A 15,442-nucleotide genomic window follows, 5' to 3' on the forward strand; every position below is an offset into this window, starting at 1 on the left:
CGTTGGTGAGGTTGAGCTCGGTGCCGAAGTGCGACATGCATCTACCTCTAGCATCACTAACGACCAGGCCGATGCTACATTTTCAGATTTTCGTGTTTCTATGGTTTGACCAAATTCAAAGCAAAGCACATACGGCCACAGTCAGCTGAAAACTGGGCATCCCGTCCGCTCTGCCATACATAAGCAGTTGAACGGCAGATCAGTACTACGGTGGGTGACCACGTGGGAATCCCTGCTGCTGTATGTTTTGTATCATCTTTTGCTTGTACGCGGACTGAGCTTTGTGAAGGGAAAAACTCTGTTAGGCTTCATTTCGGTCTTGAATGGGAGGGTGTTCATCTCTAGCTGAGTACCAGCGATGCTTTTGGAACCACATAAAAAGAAATCAAGTCTTGTACATCCCATCTACAGTTTCACTTCTCTCTCACCTACCGTGTTGCATGCTGATAATGGTATGTCCAATCGGCAACCGAGAGGAGGTATTACATGTAGAGGAGTAAGACGAGACTAATCACACTGTATCTATCTTGTCTGCTTACGAACTCGGCACACCTGCGCACTGTTTTACGAGACCACATATCTAGGAGCTATCTATGATAATGACAAAAAGAATGGCTAGATAAGCTCTTTCCGTTCCGAAGTCCTCCGGGTTGCAGTGATCTTGCTGTAGCAAGTCTTATGAGCCCGGCATGTACATTTATCGTGTTACCACCATACTTATGTCAAACATGACCAAGATTCCGACCTTTTGAATGCACCCATATATCTTGCATCTAATGAACAGCTTATTGTCTATCTTGAAGACTGTCGAGCCTGATGCTCGTGTGAGGCTGCAACATCATGGCGGACCAGGGTCATTACTACGGCAAGCTCAGATGCAAATTTTGAAAATCCTCATGACGCTCGGACTTCTTCCTTACCGACTACCTCAACTAATGTCGCGATTTCCTACCCAGCGACTTCGAAGATGACCGCATCTATTAGATTTATAGAGAATTTATACACATGATGTCTCACAGATTCCATGGCCGCATGCCAAAACACGGCCCGACATGCTCGCAAGTATAAACGAAAGTGTCTCCTTCAGCAGATGCGACCCAACTAGGTCAACGGTACCTTTTTCCACAAAACCGAGAGCGAGAATGCATTTGTAGACGAATCGCTACACATGGATGTCTAGACCGATCGTACTGTATGAATTAGGTCGGAGGAATGTCTGACTTCATAGAACCGTTGGCGATTGCCCTTTTTTTCGGCTTGAACTTCCTCGAAACTTCTTCCATATCGAAACGTCGATGTCGACTTCTAATTTTTGACTTCAAAATGGCTGGCGTTATGCCTGCGATCTTTTTGGTGGATATTTGCATACGACATTGTGGACGCCATGGCGTCGCGGCTCTTGGAAAGTACATCCTGAAGAGGACAGAACGATGAAGCTGTTTACTCGATCCTGAGGCATCAGCTTGTGAGAAGTTCCTGCCCTATTCGCAAGACGACGCTACACCATAAGCCACCAAGTCTTGTCTCGTCAGTATGTCGCCGGTCCGCGACTAACCATGCAGAAGCTTTTGTAGTCTCACTCTCGCCGTTGTTACGTCAAGACATTCAGTCGTCCGACGCAATGACTTCTTGTCTTCGAAAACACAACCCCGGTATCGAGAAGAGAAGAAAGCAGTGATAAGCTCTGAAAGTACCGAAATCTGCTAGCCATCTCGAGATCGTCGGCGAGGGCCGAACAGGGAAACAAGAAGCACGCTTCGAAGTTGACGCCTGTCCTCAGACCATCTGCCATGTAGAACAGTCGCACTCGTTCACACGCCTAAGATCGTCGCTAGTGGGATCATTAGATGACCAAGCTCATCTGGATATGAAGGACTCAAACCGGAATGTACCTGTGTGTACCTCTGGGATTCGAGAAGTTCCACCGTTGTGCTCGCAACCGTTGCGTACTATCGTATAACGGTCAACATCTCATGAACTCATCAGATGGATTGGTCCGGCCGTTCGAACGCCATGCCATTGCCGAGTAATCCATAAGATTGCATGTCTGTCTCGGAGATTGAAGCAGCTGAATCAACTGTTGTTCACCTGGTTATCCATGTGTCGACTTTCCAAAGACCAGACAAACTTCTAACCACAGCGCTGGCTTAGCACAAATGGCGTCCGCTGCGTCGGCAGTGCCTACCACTACGCCCCATATCGTCTTCGACTCTCGAAAAGCCGGCCTCATCAGTATCGTAGAAGAGGAGTTGTCGGCCGAAGACCAATCTCCGTTGGCTTCATCCTATCAGGCTCCATCATGGCGAGACATCGATTACTTCGATGGCACGGGAGATCAGAAGCTCCAAGGTCTTGGTGTCAAACGAGCGTATAGCACTGGATGTCCGCTGGTGGTTAATCCCAGGGATGACTCCCTCAGAGTCTCTTCAGTTCCCACCTCTACCTGGAACGCCCTACCAGAATGGGGAATGGTGCCGTCGCACCATGATACAACACTTAGGACTAGCTCGCAACCGACCAACGCCAAAGGACTTTGGAGTCAGTGGCCACACGCGCTACCTCAACTATCATCTGTGATCCCTGACATCTCTGACGATGAGGCCTCACGACACGGTTCAATTGCAGGGCTCGAGGTCTTCCTACGCAAAGCATCTATCGTTCAGTCGCAAGATGGAGAAAACAACGAGACCAAAATTGATATCGATGCCTTATTGACTGAGGAGTCAGACGTTCTAGGACCTTTGCACTCGCCGCTAACCCCACTGACTCCACGTAGCCCATCCGTCCGGACACCAACATCTCCCAGAGCGTCTTCTGAGTGCCTTGGAGGGACATCCATCATCGAGGATCGGCCCATTGATAGTGCGTACTCTCCTAAGCGCCCAAATCTAAGCCCTTCTGTGGTGTTCAAGAAGATGAATCACTTTGCAGACCTGAATTCTTTCTCGTTCGGTCAGAAATCTAAGGCTCGTAAAGAGAGTGGTGTAGGTGCAGATCCCATGTCGTCCCCACGGCTGAGCACAGAGAGTAGCATCAAGCGACCACCATCTGCACGTATAAGTTTTGGGAGCAGCATCGACTGTGGAGTCACTGAAGATGTAATGCTCGTCAATCCGATCACCGGTGAACGAAAGATGTCAGTGGTCAAATCTACAGATGCGGACGAGCAAGTGCGTCGTCCGAGTGCACTGCGGCGAAGTTCTTCCTCGACCTCTATGTATACCCTGGTGAGGCGAGAGTCAGTAGCGGCAAGCAAAATACGAACACGGTCAGCAGCCTCGAGGCCCAGCCTCTCAGGACGAGGCTCGTCAACAGTAGCCTCAAGTGCCCAGTCAGAGGATGCTTCTTTCACCTCTGAGCAACACCTTCGCAATCTGTCATCTTGGACACAGCACACTTCTGGTGCCTCGAATGCTCGGGCGATGTCGAACACGCGGACCGTTTCACATTCTTCCAGTGCCCGCACTCCTTCCTACACGCGAACCACGTCGACTTCAACATGGTCACGGATGTCGACGTTCTCAAGAGCTTCTTCGACATCGTCTGTGACAACTTATGATTCGACGTATACAAGACATAACAATCAGGAGACTCAAGCAGAGTGCGACGAAGAAAATGCTAGTCGTAGCTCATCCTTTCTTACACCATTGTTCGGCCAATTTCAGCGGAGCAAGACGGACTCTGCTGTCGCTCTTCCGATTCAAGAACCCAAACCGGCACACCAAGAAGCGTTGGCAGATGTGGAGGAAGATCCTGACTTTGTCGAAGTCGAAATCGAACCGAAAGCAGGACCAATCGCCAGACGAGCCTCTCTAATCGCCAACATCTTTACCAACAACGACGTCGATGTAGACCCTGACCTCAAATTTGAACCATCGGCATCTGAAGCAGACATCATGCGTGGTATTGCTGGAGCCGAGAATGAGAGAAGCCAGCGTAAAATGGTGTACTCTCGCAATATCGCAGTGTCATCCTTTGTGGTTGTCAATGGAATCTGTGTTGCGCTGTCATTTGGGCTATTCAGCGTCTGGTACGCTATTGCTCCTTTAGTCCTAGCGGCGCATCTGTCCAGGTCAGCTATGGCCCTCAACCTTGTTGGCTTGCTTGTAAGCAGAATGGCCAAGGTGATGCTGCGCTCAGGAGAAGAGAAAGGGGAGCCACCTTCCATGGACTACGCCACTGTAGTCAACTTCTCCAGAGAAAGCCTCGAAGACATGGAAGGCGTCCTCGACTCTTTGGTCGATCAGAAAGACGTCGATATGCACAAGAATCTGCTACTCGTATCTTGCAATGACAAGATGCTGAATGGGGACCAGGCTAAATCCACGACGAGGATCCTTCTCGAAAACATCCTGACCAACATTGTAGATGAAGCCAAATTTCAGATACCTTGCGAGGGTCAGAACGCCGGCTACGATAATCTCTGGTGTCGCAGAGGAATCTACAAAGGTCTACCGTACGTCTTGATGATTAAAGAAGGCGTAACCAGCAAGACTGAAACACTCGATCTGATCCGAAACCTGCTCCATTCATACAACCTTCGCAAGGAGTCATATCATAACTCGGTACCTCCTGCGTTCTTCACATGGTATCAAGAGTGGGCTGAGTTGCATGATTTTGCTTCCTTCGATTTCCTCGTCAATGCCAGCTCTGACAGTTTGCTCGATGGGACATGCATCGCAGAGCTATACAACCAATTCCTTGAGCATCCCGATTGTTCGAGTATTTCAAGTCGTGTCGAGGTTGACTATCATACTTCCCGATGGTGTGCTGGAAATCTTATCCACAACGCTTGTCTCGTGCATGAACAATTGAGATATGCTCATCAGTCGCAGATCACTCACCGTGTCATTTCAAACTCAGGCGCTTGTCAGATGATCAAGATCTGCGAAGAGACATGTGGTCCGCAGATTCTGGAAGACAACAAGAGGCGTCGGCCCTCTCCTATGAGCAACATAGCCACTCGAATCTCCGCAATCGTGGAGGAGGACGATGCGCTGTTTGGAGCACCCGAAGTCATCAGCCGACAAGCAGTGTATGCTGTCTCTTATACTCATCCAACCAACGTTTTCTCTGACTTTTTGTCACAACGCAAGAGGCTTACTTTCTCAACCTGCGCCATCAATCTTGCCGTTCTTCGAGATAGTCAGATGGGTTGGTTCGAAAGGTTGTCCGCTGTTGCCGAATTGATGGCATGGTGTCTACCTGTCGTCTCTCTGGCCATCATGATCAACTTTCTCAGATCTGCCGCCCTGCAACAAAACATCCCGGTCCTGATCGTAGTCAGTGCCGTCGTCGCCTTGCCCTGGATCTACGCCTTTGCCTCCGCCATGTGGCTCGCTCGCTCTTGGGACGCAAGACTACGTTATCTACTCGGCTTCTGCTTCCTGGCCATCGTTGGTCCGTTCATCGCCATTTACACTGTCATTTCAACGCTCATAAATTTGCATCATATCCGCCCGGAGGAGCGTAAGCGTAGGCGTCATTCTGCTACTTCTACCACTACAAATATTCAGCCTTGTGAGGTTTGAGCGATTGACATTAGAATTGTTTGGCGTTTTTGCTTTGTAACTTCTTCTAGATACCCCACCTTTGTACCATGTATATATTACTTCTTGATCATGCCGCCCTGTGGTGATCATTCGTGTGTCCGCCCAAAGCGTAATCTGTCTCAGTGATGATAGCAAGTGGGGAACAGGGCTATGAAAATGCATAGCTCTTTTTCGTACTTAAGAGATGAGAGAGAGAGGAGATGGCCCTTGTTTTACCACACAGAGCGCGAGTATCAAGCATCTCGTTGTTGGTGGCAAGATTAATCCAAAGACTGTAGAAATGTACAAACGTTTTCAGACACCGTCAGATATCCATGTAGAGCGTATGAATTATACAGACTTTCCCAACATACACTTGACCGTCAGTGCTCTGATATTCAGGCATGCCATCAAATATGACGTCTAACAAGCGAGCAAAATGCCAAGCCCCACTCAAAAATCTCGAATTCGGTCGTTTTGAAGCCTGGAAAAAAAATTCTCAGCCACCACAACATCGAACGATACAATGTAAGTACCGGTGTAACGGCCTCCAGGAGCAAAAGATGCTGTTTTGGTCAGTACGGGGGTCGAACCCGCGACCTTGGCGTGCCATGTATCGCATGATATCGGTTGATATCGGATGATATTAGCACCACGCTCTAACCAACTGAGCTAACCGACCTCTTTGATGAGTCGTCGATGAGTAAGAGTCCCTAACAATTCGCGACGTAGAGGACGGAGAGGAGAAAAAGGATGACAGCGAGGTCTGGGAGGGTAGAGAGGTGGTGTTGAGGCATCATCCAGGTGTATAATTAGAACAAACAGAGCTAAACGACCGACCTGTTTGACGAGGTAGGGACGGACAGGTATGTGTAAGAATTTGGTTCCAGGCAAGAGCGAGGAGTGGAGAAGGTCATTGTCAAGCTTGAAAGGCGTGGCCAGAGTCCAGAGTCGTGTACCCCAAGGTTCGATGCAGCAGCCGTGATGACTCACGATACCGGGACTGGGACGAAGAGCTATGCCGGAGCAACATCGGACGATAGGATCAGAGGTAAAGCAGCTAGGATCATCTCCCTCGATGTTCAAGAGTGAGACAGTTCGTCGGTCTTACCTGTCTGACATGAGGTCAAGTTGCGTCGCGGACATCCCGTCCGACATAGCCAGCCGATTTGGAAAAACCACAGTGGAAAACGCGAGATGAGATTGATGAGACATTCAAGCCTGAAGTGGTTGGCAGAAATGCTGTATCGGTATGTCCATATATGTTGAATTCCGACAAGACCAGATGTCAACCGCGTTGGACTGGACCAACTTTCTGAGCGGTCAGCAGAGAGTCGTTGTCTTTGGTGGGCGTAGCAGTCAAGACATTCATGCCTGACGCTGCTGTGTTTCGATATATCCTCTGTGCATTCAAGACAGCGTAGTGGCACATTTTGAGGATGATCCTAGCCTAAGCTTGGTATAAGAGGCAGTTAGTATGCTGTCCGAAGCCGCAAACTCATCATCACTTACCTGTCAAGGCTGTGCTAGTACATCCAGACCTCACAATGAGATTGTTTCTTGCTTTCCTCCTGATCTTACAGGTCGCGATTGGAATCGTTGGTGCAACGGGCGCATCCCCTCACGAAACTATCAGTTTATTCCCTCCCTCTTCAACCCATGCGAATGGATCACAACCATCAGGATTCCTTTCATCAAGATTCCTTGCGTCCTCGGCCCTTTCGACAGAGACTTTGTGGCAGTTGGACGTACCTTTCTGAACAACATGAATCGTTTGGGATGCCTGGCATCGGAGGTGGCGCTCGACAACAAACTCAATATCTCACCTTGTGTATCGAGACTTGAAGCGTAGAGTGAGGTAACATTGGCCCCTTGCATCAGTGATACTCAGTACAAGCCACGTACAAGGTCGACCTTGGAAGTCAATGCTTGCCGCAAAGTAGAGATGCTCAACGACGTCGATGAGGCTGCGAAAGCTTGGTTCGTGGTGGTATCGAAGCTCGAAGAAACGGAAAAGAAGTTCAGGTTAATCTGGGTGTTGGTGGAAGATGCTGTGCACGAGAAGAGAGCGACAGAAGAGTGGGTTGCGAATGTGGTCGCAGAATGGATCGACATGCTGAAGGATCTCGAATGGCGAGTCGAATGAGCAGCCGCTGGTGTGAGTAAGGCGGGATCTTCCTCCATCTGGAGAGCAAGCCGTCCATGACTCTTGAGGTCTTTGCGGCAAGTAACCTGCACTAGTGTCTGCTGTAGCGCGAGTACACTAGCTGCATATCACGGTTGGAGTTTTGAGCAGTCGGAAACTTGCTGTACATCCTTGCAGACATCAATTCATCAGTCTGATAGGGTGTATATGCGATAAGACCATGGTGCGGTTTGAGTGTCACAAAATAAGTATCACGCACAGATCAGATTCTCGGAGGGAAGTCGAACAAGATATGAGAAGAGAAGTTTAGGAAAGGGCATTGGCTTAGAATCAAGACCATCAATGAAAAGAACCAACAAGGTCTCAAGATCGGCAGGAACAACATCCAGAAACGTAGATACAAATCTCAACCACAAAACAGGAAACTGCAACCACTTCGAACGACAACAACACGTTTCTCGTATTCCTTTCTCGTCTACCATCCTCTCATCTGTCCACCATCCTTCTCCAACGCACCTCTCATCAGCCAAATACACAAACCACCCCTTTCCACATTACAATCATACCAGCTTACATACAACAACCACACCAAAGGATGCCCACCATGTCCAAGCCCCTAAACTCCAACAAACACTTCCGCAAACTCTGGTCAAAAATGGAAGAATTCTCCTCCACAACCGATCCTCGCAGCATCTTCAAAGCCGAACGCATCGCCCGCCACTTACTCGGCTATCTACCCCATCTCCCTCCATTCTTCGCTGTTCGCTGCTACATGTGTCTGAGCTATGGAGATGATCCCGAGTACCTTGGGTACGCTCAACTCGCTGTCAAGACTGTAAAGTGGAGTATTGCAAACTTGCCGGGAGAGAGGACGGAGACTCAGAGGATAGTGGAGGACTTGTTGTTGAGGGGCGCGGAGAAGGGGTTGTTGTATGCTGAGAAGGATATGGAGCGATTCGAGGAGATTCAGAGGGCTTATAGAGCTTCTGGATATTCGAGGAACTTTAATGGTGGGCATCTGCTCCACTATGGTGGTAGGAGCGATGAGGGTGAGTTGGAAAGATATGCTGGTGATTTGGGTCTTGCTAACGTTGTTGATGTCAGACTACCGCCATTCTCTAGACGCCGTCGAGTAGCTTCCAAACCATGACAAAGATCGTGTCTGGCTGCAGCGCTGAACTGCCATCGGGATCGGAGGAAGATACGAATATGACATTGTCCACGGCATCGAAGGTAGAACTGCGTTGATGTGAGAATGGATGCCGAGACTACAGTACACAAAGCGCTTGAGACGGTGGTCGGATACGCATCAGAGGCAGACAAATGCGCGAAGAATAGCTCCCAATGGCTGCACTGGACGGTGAAGAAGCTTTGCTCATTCATCTTGATGTAGCCACAGATACAACACTCAGTGAATTGCCAACATGATTTCTAGGTTATTACATAAGCTCTCTTTTATGAAAAAGTATGCCATCCGTATATGTTGAGATGATAGTGACATCACTTTTTCCATGTTATAAGATCGTCGAGAGATATCGATTATCAGCATCGGTAAGCTTTCCAAACCGAGCTACGAGTAATCCGACGCGTGCAACTCATATCTTTGGATCTCGTTTGGAGACGATGTAAACCATGCACCATTGGACTCCTCAAAGGTGTAAGAGAGGACATCTCAGAATTGACCAAGCCAGTACCCAGCATCACTTTTCCTGGCCTTTGCTCAAGTGACCGCCAAGGCAACGTTTGGTGTCATATTGAACGAGATCCGCCATGCTCCCATCGAGCGGGCTCTCTGGCGCAATAGGAAAGTCGCGCTCGTGTCTCGGTCTTTCGAGCCAGCTCTCCTGTTCGATTCACGCCTGAGGTCCCAGTAATCCTCGCCCGACACAAATTATGAAGAAAGGGATGTGAGTACGTTCTCTTACCCTCTTAGCACTCGGCAGCTAGGATAGTTTCTGTTTTGCTGGATCTGGAGCCAAAAGAGAAGGAGGGGGCGTCCTTTGTTTTGCGTATATGTTACGTGTTTCGGTCGTGTTTGTTGATCAGGCGAGATTGGGTTTCAAGTTGCTCGGGCTCATGCCCAAGGCGCCGGCACGAATGGCCGCGAGGCTCCAGTAGCAGCGAACGATGAGGCTTCCTTTTGTCCTAGCTCTTTCACCAGGGCCGGCAACATCTCCTCGAGAATATGTGAGCACCTCAAACCATCTCTTCCTGCACTTCTCTCTGTCAAATGACCAAAGAACTGATCCTCGCCCCTCACACCACCAATGTTGACAATGCCAATGGGCATGCCCTGTTCCCTAGCTCTTTTGACCAATCTCCAAGCAGAGTATGTCGCTAACGAAGACCCTAGCACCAAGATCCGAGAAGCCTCATCAATGGCAAACTCGGCAGCCGTCTTTGTAGAGTCCGGAATACTCTCTCCAAACATGATGACATTAGGCTTCAAGATACCTGCCGTAGACTTTCCAGCCAGCCAAGCACCATCCACATCAACCTCGATAATGTGTTGTTTGCCATCTTTATCCTTCGGAGGTTTTGCCAAACAGCTCGGACACGCTGGATATCTGAAGGTAGCATAGTCTACTCCTGGCACATCTACATCACCATCTGGATTTGTCTTGAGACCTAATCGCCTTCTTTCTTCAGGATTTTCAGTCGTCAGGGCACCAGAGGCTAGCATTTCGTTTAGGAAGTCGGACCATGCGGGGTTTAGTTGGGCGAGGTCATTTTGGAAGAGTTGACGGTCGTATTCAGTGCGGCAGGTTGTACAGACTGCGCTCCGGAGGTAGCCGTGGAGTTCGAGGGTACGAACAGATGGGTGTGCTTGAGGGTGAAAGGAGTCGACATCTGTAGTGGTTCCTCGTTAGTGTTCTACTCTTGATGTTCAAGCTGGAGGCTGGGTAGTAGTTACTCTGGGTAATGACACTGGAGAGATAGCCCATGCGACCTAAATCTGCCACGGCCTTGTGTGCAGGATTCGGTTTTGATTTATTCAAGTTGGTCCATCCCAGAAAACTGCGAGCCCAGTATCGTTTCCGTGCAGCATGATTGGCCACGAATTCGTGAAAGTAGATTGGTCGGTATGTCTTGTTAAGTGTATAGGTTCCCTTGGTACCTCTATAGTCGGCAAGACCTGACGCGACCGAGATGCCAGCTCCAGTAAGCAAAACAGTCTTGTCCTTGTTGTTGTTTCGTCGTTGTGGCGTCGAGGTGAGGAAGTCGGACAAGGCGGCAATTGCGCCAGAGAGGGAAGCTGCTGCTGACGGGATGATTGTCGGTGCTGGCAGGGGCGCCGTATACGGTATTCTCATCAATTGTCCAACCATGATTACTACCTTCTCGTTCTCACACGACAAATGCTGCTAAAGCAATGATTGACAGGGACTGACAATGCTTCTGTTTATGATTTGGTCTAGGACCGTCACTACGTCATCGACTTGTGTCGGCTTCATTTCCGCTGTCAAGGCCAGGGTCACCTATGATTACTCGCACATTTTACCAAGCAGCCGTCCACTCTTCTGAAGTCTGCAAGAGAGCGTCCATAGACAAGCCAGCCACAGCCTTGTCCACACGCTGCTTTTCAGTGCTCACGACCTGCTGTTCCAGTCGCACCATAGCTTCCAATTCTTCTTTCATGCCTGTGACCAAGTCTTTTAAGCATCGCAAAGTAATGGCCAAAGACGACTCTATGCCATCTCCAGCCGTCCGAGGCGGTGCCGATGGTAGCATTTCGACCTCTCTTTCCACCAGCCGCAAACGTTGCGTAATCGATGCATGCAGGTGATGCCAGTCCTGAGGCAGAGGACCCGAGAAGATGTGCGCCCGGTCTTGTTCCGTAGCCTCGGATGCCCATTCTGAAAAGGTGTGCACCAGTGCCGTGTACTTGCTCTCCGGCGCTGAAAGCATCGTAAGCTCGTTGAAGCAGCCGCTCAGACTCTGTATCATCTCTGCAGCCTCGGGGCCTATGTGTGCCCCTTGTATCCCCAGCCACTCTGCTATAGCAGCAAGATTCCCTTGTTCTTGAAATGTACGTTCCTCCTCTCGTATGTTTACCACCTCTTGTTTTGCATCCTCAAATTCGGCCCGAAGTGCGTTTGTAGCGCTCTTCTCATAGCTTCGCAAGTTTGGCCCGGCAGCCTCGTGGAGTATTGATAGATATAGAAGTTCAGACTGTAATTTGGTAGTCTCAAAGACAGCACCAGAGTGAAGCGCCTTTTCTTCAGCAGACGGTGCAGCTCGTGACGAGGGTACAGGTGGTTTCGGTAGGGTTGTTTTGGCAGGACTGTAATGTTGCTGAAGTGTACTGAACGTTGGTCTCGGAGGCTCTAGGCTTGGTACACCCAATGCAGCACCCGGTCTTACAAGGCGTCTAAGCAGAGGCTTGCCCGGGTCTGCGCTACTCTTTTCCGAAGTTGGTGTAGACGGTGTGGAGGGAGTGGTCAGCCTGGACTTGAGTCCGGTGGTCGTCGAGCTCTGCGACCGGAGATGGCGGCTTGGATTGATCGTAGCCGACCGCCTCAGAGTAGAGTCGCCTGTGCTTGAGGCTGCGATAGTCGAAGTACTGCCCGTGCGAGAATGTGACGGCACACGGGGCTTCGGAGCGGTGGTCGTCGAAGCTGGAGTCAGTGCTCGAGTCGAAAGCGGTCGTGAGGGTGCAACTAGTCCAGATCTTGTAGCTGTACTAGTAGTGGGTGGTGGGGCTTGAGATATGGGGCGAGTCCGGACGGTCTTGGTGCGTGTCAGGGGAGCAGCAGGGGGTGGCATGGCAGTCTTGTCCTCCCTCGCCCTCGCTGGCACCGCTATAGCCGACCTTGTAGGACTCGACGTTGGCAAACTCGAAGCAGAAACTTCTTTGGTCGTCTTGAGCGAGCGCGGAGTCAGCTGTGGAAGCTGGCTCCTCTTCTTCACTGCGCCGTCATTGTCTACAGAGTCCTGTACCATCTCAGCGCTGTTGGAGAGTTGAGTGGCCTTGGAACCCTACCTCGCTTGTTACCGCTGTCGCTATCGCTCGTCGAACTGGAGCCATTCGTGACGACATTGTCACATGTGTATACTCATGTTGTGATGTTGATGCTGATGTTTGGAGTGAACAACAACCGCATCGACGCGACTTCGTGTTTGCTTGCTTTGCTTTGGACCCCCTCTATTGCGACCATCAACCATCTCATTCCGACGACAACTTCTGCTCACTCTTCTTCTTTGGGGAGAACGTGTTAGAAGCCAAAGACACTTTTCACTCGTAGGTCTTGTCAGTTACCAACATGGATGACGATTACTTCTACCATTCACTCCGCGAACTGAGGCTCCAACTCAATTCCATGAACATTCGCACTGCTGCTTTTCTCAACAAACACTCAACTCAAGACACAGTCAACATGCAACATCATACGCTAAACCTACCCCATGTTCTGCCGCCTTCTGTCCAACTGAACAACATGCAGTGCTTCCAAGATCTCTCCGCCAAAATCGATACACTCATAACTCAACACCATCAACACTTTGAGACACTGCATGATCAACTCAATGCACTCTCTGACAAAGTAGACGATATGACTCTTGACACTCCTCGTTACACCCCACCTGAATCCTCCACTTCATCCGTGCTAGGAGACCCAACTCTCTCCACGCCTTGTCCTGTTGCACCACCTATGCCGACTCAAGCTGTCAGCAAGCCATCTGCAACCATCGCAGACGTCGGTGGTTATTTCTTACCAAATCGCAAGTATGACCAGCAAAGCGACGACCAGTGTATCTTGCACGCCTCCGTGTTCGTTGCCAGAGTCAACCGCGCACTTCGCACCAAGTCCATCGCAAACATCGAAGCATTTCTCAAGGGATCTGCCCTTCGCTGGTTCAACGCCGGACTTTGCCTTGATGGCTCTCATGATTTCGACAACCACATTGGCGATCTGAATCTCGCCAAGTTCTGTGAGTCACTAATGCTTGTCTTCGGTGCTCCAGAAAGCGCCTCGGCAGACCATGATGACCAGCCTCGAATCTTCGGGCCCTCTTCGAGAAACGACCTTTTGGATGGCTACATACTGCCTGCTCTAGAGTCTCGACGTCTGAAGACCACACATGGCCAGACAGACGTCGGCGTGGGTGAAGCCCTGCGTCAGGCAGTGCAGTGTTTCAACAAGGATCACAAGGCTCTGAGTGTAGACCCAAACATCATCGGAAATGAAGACCTGTCCGTTGAAGTGGCACGACTTCGCCACAAGGATATCGAAAACAGGCGTGAACACAACTCTCTAAGAATGCGACAGCTCCCTCAGGTATCGAAGCCCATCAAGATACAATTAGATGACCCTTACAAATCATCTCCGAGCCATGCAAAGACTCAAGAGCGACCGGTGTTTCCACCTGGCAGTAAGCTCGACCATGAACAGCTAGCAGCAACACCGGAGGAGCCACAGAACACTGACAACAAGAAGTTTTCGTTCAAGAAGCTTTCGTTCAACCGCGTCAGCGGCAAGCCCACCACATTGCCGCATCATAATGCCCCCGCGATTGAACTCGATGTACGCAACGACTTGACTCCTGTCACTCCATGGCAGATGAGTACGATGTTCGCTCCTGACCCTTTGCCACGTTCTCCTCCAGGAGCCGCGCAGAGTGCATCCATCATGAACGGCTCACAGGGAGACTTCTCGAAGGTCGATAATCATACCTATCACGGACATCCTCCTTGCGTGTCTTACAGCGGACGAGGTCCAATCTCACCAGCAAAGTCTACCAAGAGGGACTGCACGACTTCTACAACTGCCTCGCTCTACAAGGTGCCAGCTGTACGCCATAGGGCGATCGATGCTTCATCTGAGGACGACTCCTCTCTTTACAAGGTGTCGGCTGTGCGCGCTCGAGTGATCGATGCTTCGACTGAGGACGACTTTTTTGAAGGCGACGCGACCAGTTTCGTCTCCTTCACTCCCGGTCTAAGTCGCAAACCCACGCTCTCCATTCCAGAACCCCCAAAAACTGACCGCACAGACGGCACCTTCTGGGCCAGGGAAGCCGCAGCTGCAAAGGCCGAGAACGAAGGAGTGACACCCGAACGCAACCACCACAACCCTTACTTTGGCGATCTCTATGGTACGATGTTATGGCACAAGGCGAACGCCGAGGGAATGACCATGGATGAGGCAGAGAAAGAGAGCATCGCTGTTCAACAAAGACAACAGCAGCTTATGCAGAAACGACAGCAGCAGGCGAATCAAGAGGCAAGAACAAAGCTCTTGGCCGCACTCCACCCGAGCCACCCTGCAAGAGAGGCATACTAGATGTTAATGGACATTACGAGACTCATGGAATTTCTCTCCGGCTGCTCGACGAAAGATGAAGCAGGCAGCTTGAGAAACGACATGGCGACCCAAGAAGTCGCTGCCCTCAGCTAACCGACACCGCTGAAAGGGCAAGACAGGGACCTAAGAGCTGTAAACAAGATAGTAATGCATCATCCCAGTCAAAAAGTCCTATGACCCAATGCATGTCCCAAACATGACGTGACACTGACGGGAAACACTAACATCCAATCGGAGCTGGTAGCAGAAGTGTAAATGGAGAAGGCACCGGAAATCCACTCATATCCACGTGTGCCATGTGAAAAGCCTATCTTCCAAAAGTCAAGTCTGGGATCACGCGAGACCTTGATGGTGTGACGATATCACTAGTGGTGAGATAGAACGAGCAGTCATATGTTACCAATGTCATGCTAGACAGTTCCAACACACGAAAAGTGATAGTGAAGGGGTGAAAAATTGTT

General features: G+C 50.1%; 6 protein-coding genes across 6 annotated transcripts; 3 read left to right on the forward strand and 3 right to left on the reverse strand.

Moving 5' to 3' along the window:
* The first annotated feature begins 1,969 nt into the window (after positions 1 to 1,969).
* Positions 1,970 to 5,653, forward strand: AUEXF2481DRAFT_42805 (glycosyltransferase family 2 protein). The gene has a single exon (XM_013485716.1). It carries the CDS (start codon positions 2,157 to 2,159, stop codon positions 5,529 to 5,531), a length of 3,375 nt encoding a protein of 1,124 aa, XP_013341170.1. The 5' UTR covers positions 1,970 to 2,156; the 3' UTR covers positions 5,532 to 5,653.
* A 40-nt stretch (positions 5,654 to 5,693) lies between these two features.
* AUEXF2481DRAFT_416583 (uncharacterized protein) lies at positions 5,694 to 7,016 on the reverse strand. Its single transcript, XM_013485799.1, has 3 exons — positions 6,643 to 7,016; positions 6,372 to 6,591; positions 5,694 to 6,015 (listed from the first exon to the last, which is right to left on the reverse strand). The coding sequence occupies exons 1-3, from the start codon at positions 6,744 to 6,746 to the stop codon at positions 5,857 to 5,859; spliced, it is 483 nt and encodes a 160-aa protein (XP_013341253.1). The 5' UTR covers positions 6,747 to 7,016; the 3' UTR covers positions 5,694 to 5,856.
* A 977-nt stretch (positions 7,017 to 7,993) lies between these two features.
* On the forward strand, positions 7,994 to 9,289 carry AUEXF2481DRAFT_416032 (uncharacterized protein). The gene has a single exon (XM_013485800.1). The coding sequence runs from the start codon at positions 8,273 to 8,275 to the stop codon at positions 8,825 to 8,827; it is 555 nt and encodes a 184-aa protein (XP_013341254.1). The 5' UTR covers positions 7,994 to 8,272; the 3' UTR covers positions 8,828 to 9,289.
* Positions 9,290 to 9,751: 462 nt separating this feature from the next.
* On the reverse strand, positions 9,752 to 11,006 carry AUEXF2481DRAFT_31961 (uncharacterized protein; the record flags this gene model as incomplete). Its single annotated transcript, XM_013485685.1, has 2 exons — positions 9,752 to 10,527; positions 10,556 to 11,006. The coding sequence occupies 2 exons, from the start codon at positions 11,004 to 11,006 to the stop codon at positions 9,752 to 9,754; spliced, it is 1,227 nt and encodes a 408-aa protein (XP_013341139.1).
* A 58-nt stretch (positions 11,007 to 11,064) lies between these two features.
* On the reverse strand, positions 11,065 to 12,757 carry AUEXF2481DRAFT_42811 (uncharacterized protein). Its single transcript, XM_013485717.1, has 2 exons — positions 12,662 to 12,757; positions 11,065 to 12,612 (listed from the first exon to the last, which is right to left on the reverse strand). The coding sequence occupies exons 1-2, from the start codon at positions 12,716 to 12,718 to the stop codon at positions 11,176 to 11,178; spliced, it is 1,494 nt and encodes a 497-aa protein (XP_013341171.1). The 5' UTR covers positions 12,719 to 12,757; the 3' UTR covers positions 11,065 to 11,175.
* Positions 12,758 to 12,872: 115 nt separating this feature from the next.
* Positions 12,873 to 15,194, forward strand: AUEXF2481DRAFT_42812 (uncharacterized protein). Its single transcript, XM_013485718.1, has one exon. It carries the CDS (start codon positions 12,942 to 12,944, stop codon positions 14,958 to 14,960), a length of 2,019 nt encoding a protein of 672 aa, XP_013341172.1. The 5' UTR covers positions 12,873 to 12,941; the 3' UTR covers positions 14,961 to 15,194.
* The last annotated feature ends 248 nt before the right edge of the window (positions 15,195 to 15,442 follow it).

This window comes from Aureobasidium subglaciale (genome assembly GCF_000721755.1).
Source record: "Aureobasidium subglaciale EXF-2481 unplaced genomic scaffold scaffold_20, whole genome shotgun sequence".
Taxonomy (NCBI): Eukaryota; Fungi; Ascomycota; class Dothideomycetes; order Dothideales; family Saccotheciaceae; genus Aureobasidium; species Aureobasidium subglaciale.

Coding starts and splice junctions, on each gene's coding strand:
- AUEXF2481DRAFT_42805 (XM_013485716.1), top strand. CDS start 2,157: ATGGCGTCCGCTGCGTCGGCAGTGCCTACCACTACGCCCCATATCGTC.
- AUEXF2481DRAFT_416583 (XM_013485799.1), bottom strand. CDS start 6,746: ATGTCTCATCAATCTCATCTCGCGTTTTCCACTGTGGTTTTTCCAAAT. Junction 6,592..6,642: donor CTTGACCTCATGTCAGACAG/GTAAGACCGACG, acceptor AGATGATCCTAG/CTGCTTTACCTCTGATCCTA. Junction 6,016..6,371: donor GTCCCTACCTCGTCAAACAG/GTCGGTCGTTTA, acceptor TTTTTTTTCCAG/GCTTCAAAACGACCGAATTC.
- AUEXF2481DRAFT_416032 (XM_013485800.1), top strand. CDS start 8,273: ATGCCCACCATGTCCAAGCCCCTAAACTCCAACAAACACTTCCGCAAA.
- AUEXF2481DRAFT_42811 (XM_013485717.1), bottom strand. CDS start 12,718: ATGTCGTCACGAATGGCTCCAGTTCGACGAGCGATAGCGACAGCGGTA. Junction 12,613..12,661: donor CGACAGCGGTAACAAGCGAG/GTAGGGTTCCAA, acceptor GAGATGGTACAG/GACTCTGTAGACAATGACGG.
- AUEXF2481DRAFT_42812 (XM_013485718.1), top strand. CDS start 12,942: ATGGATGACGATTACTTCTACCATTCACTCCGCGAACTGAGGCTCCAA.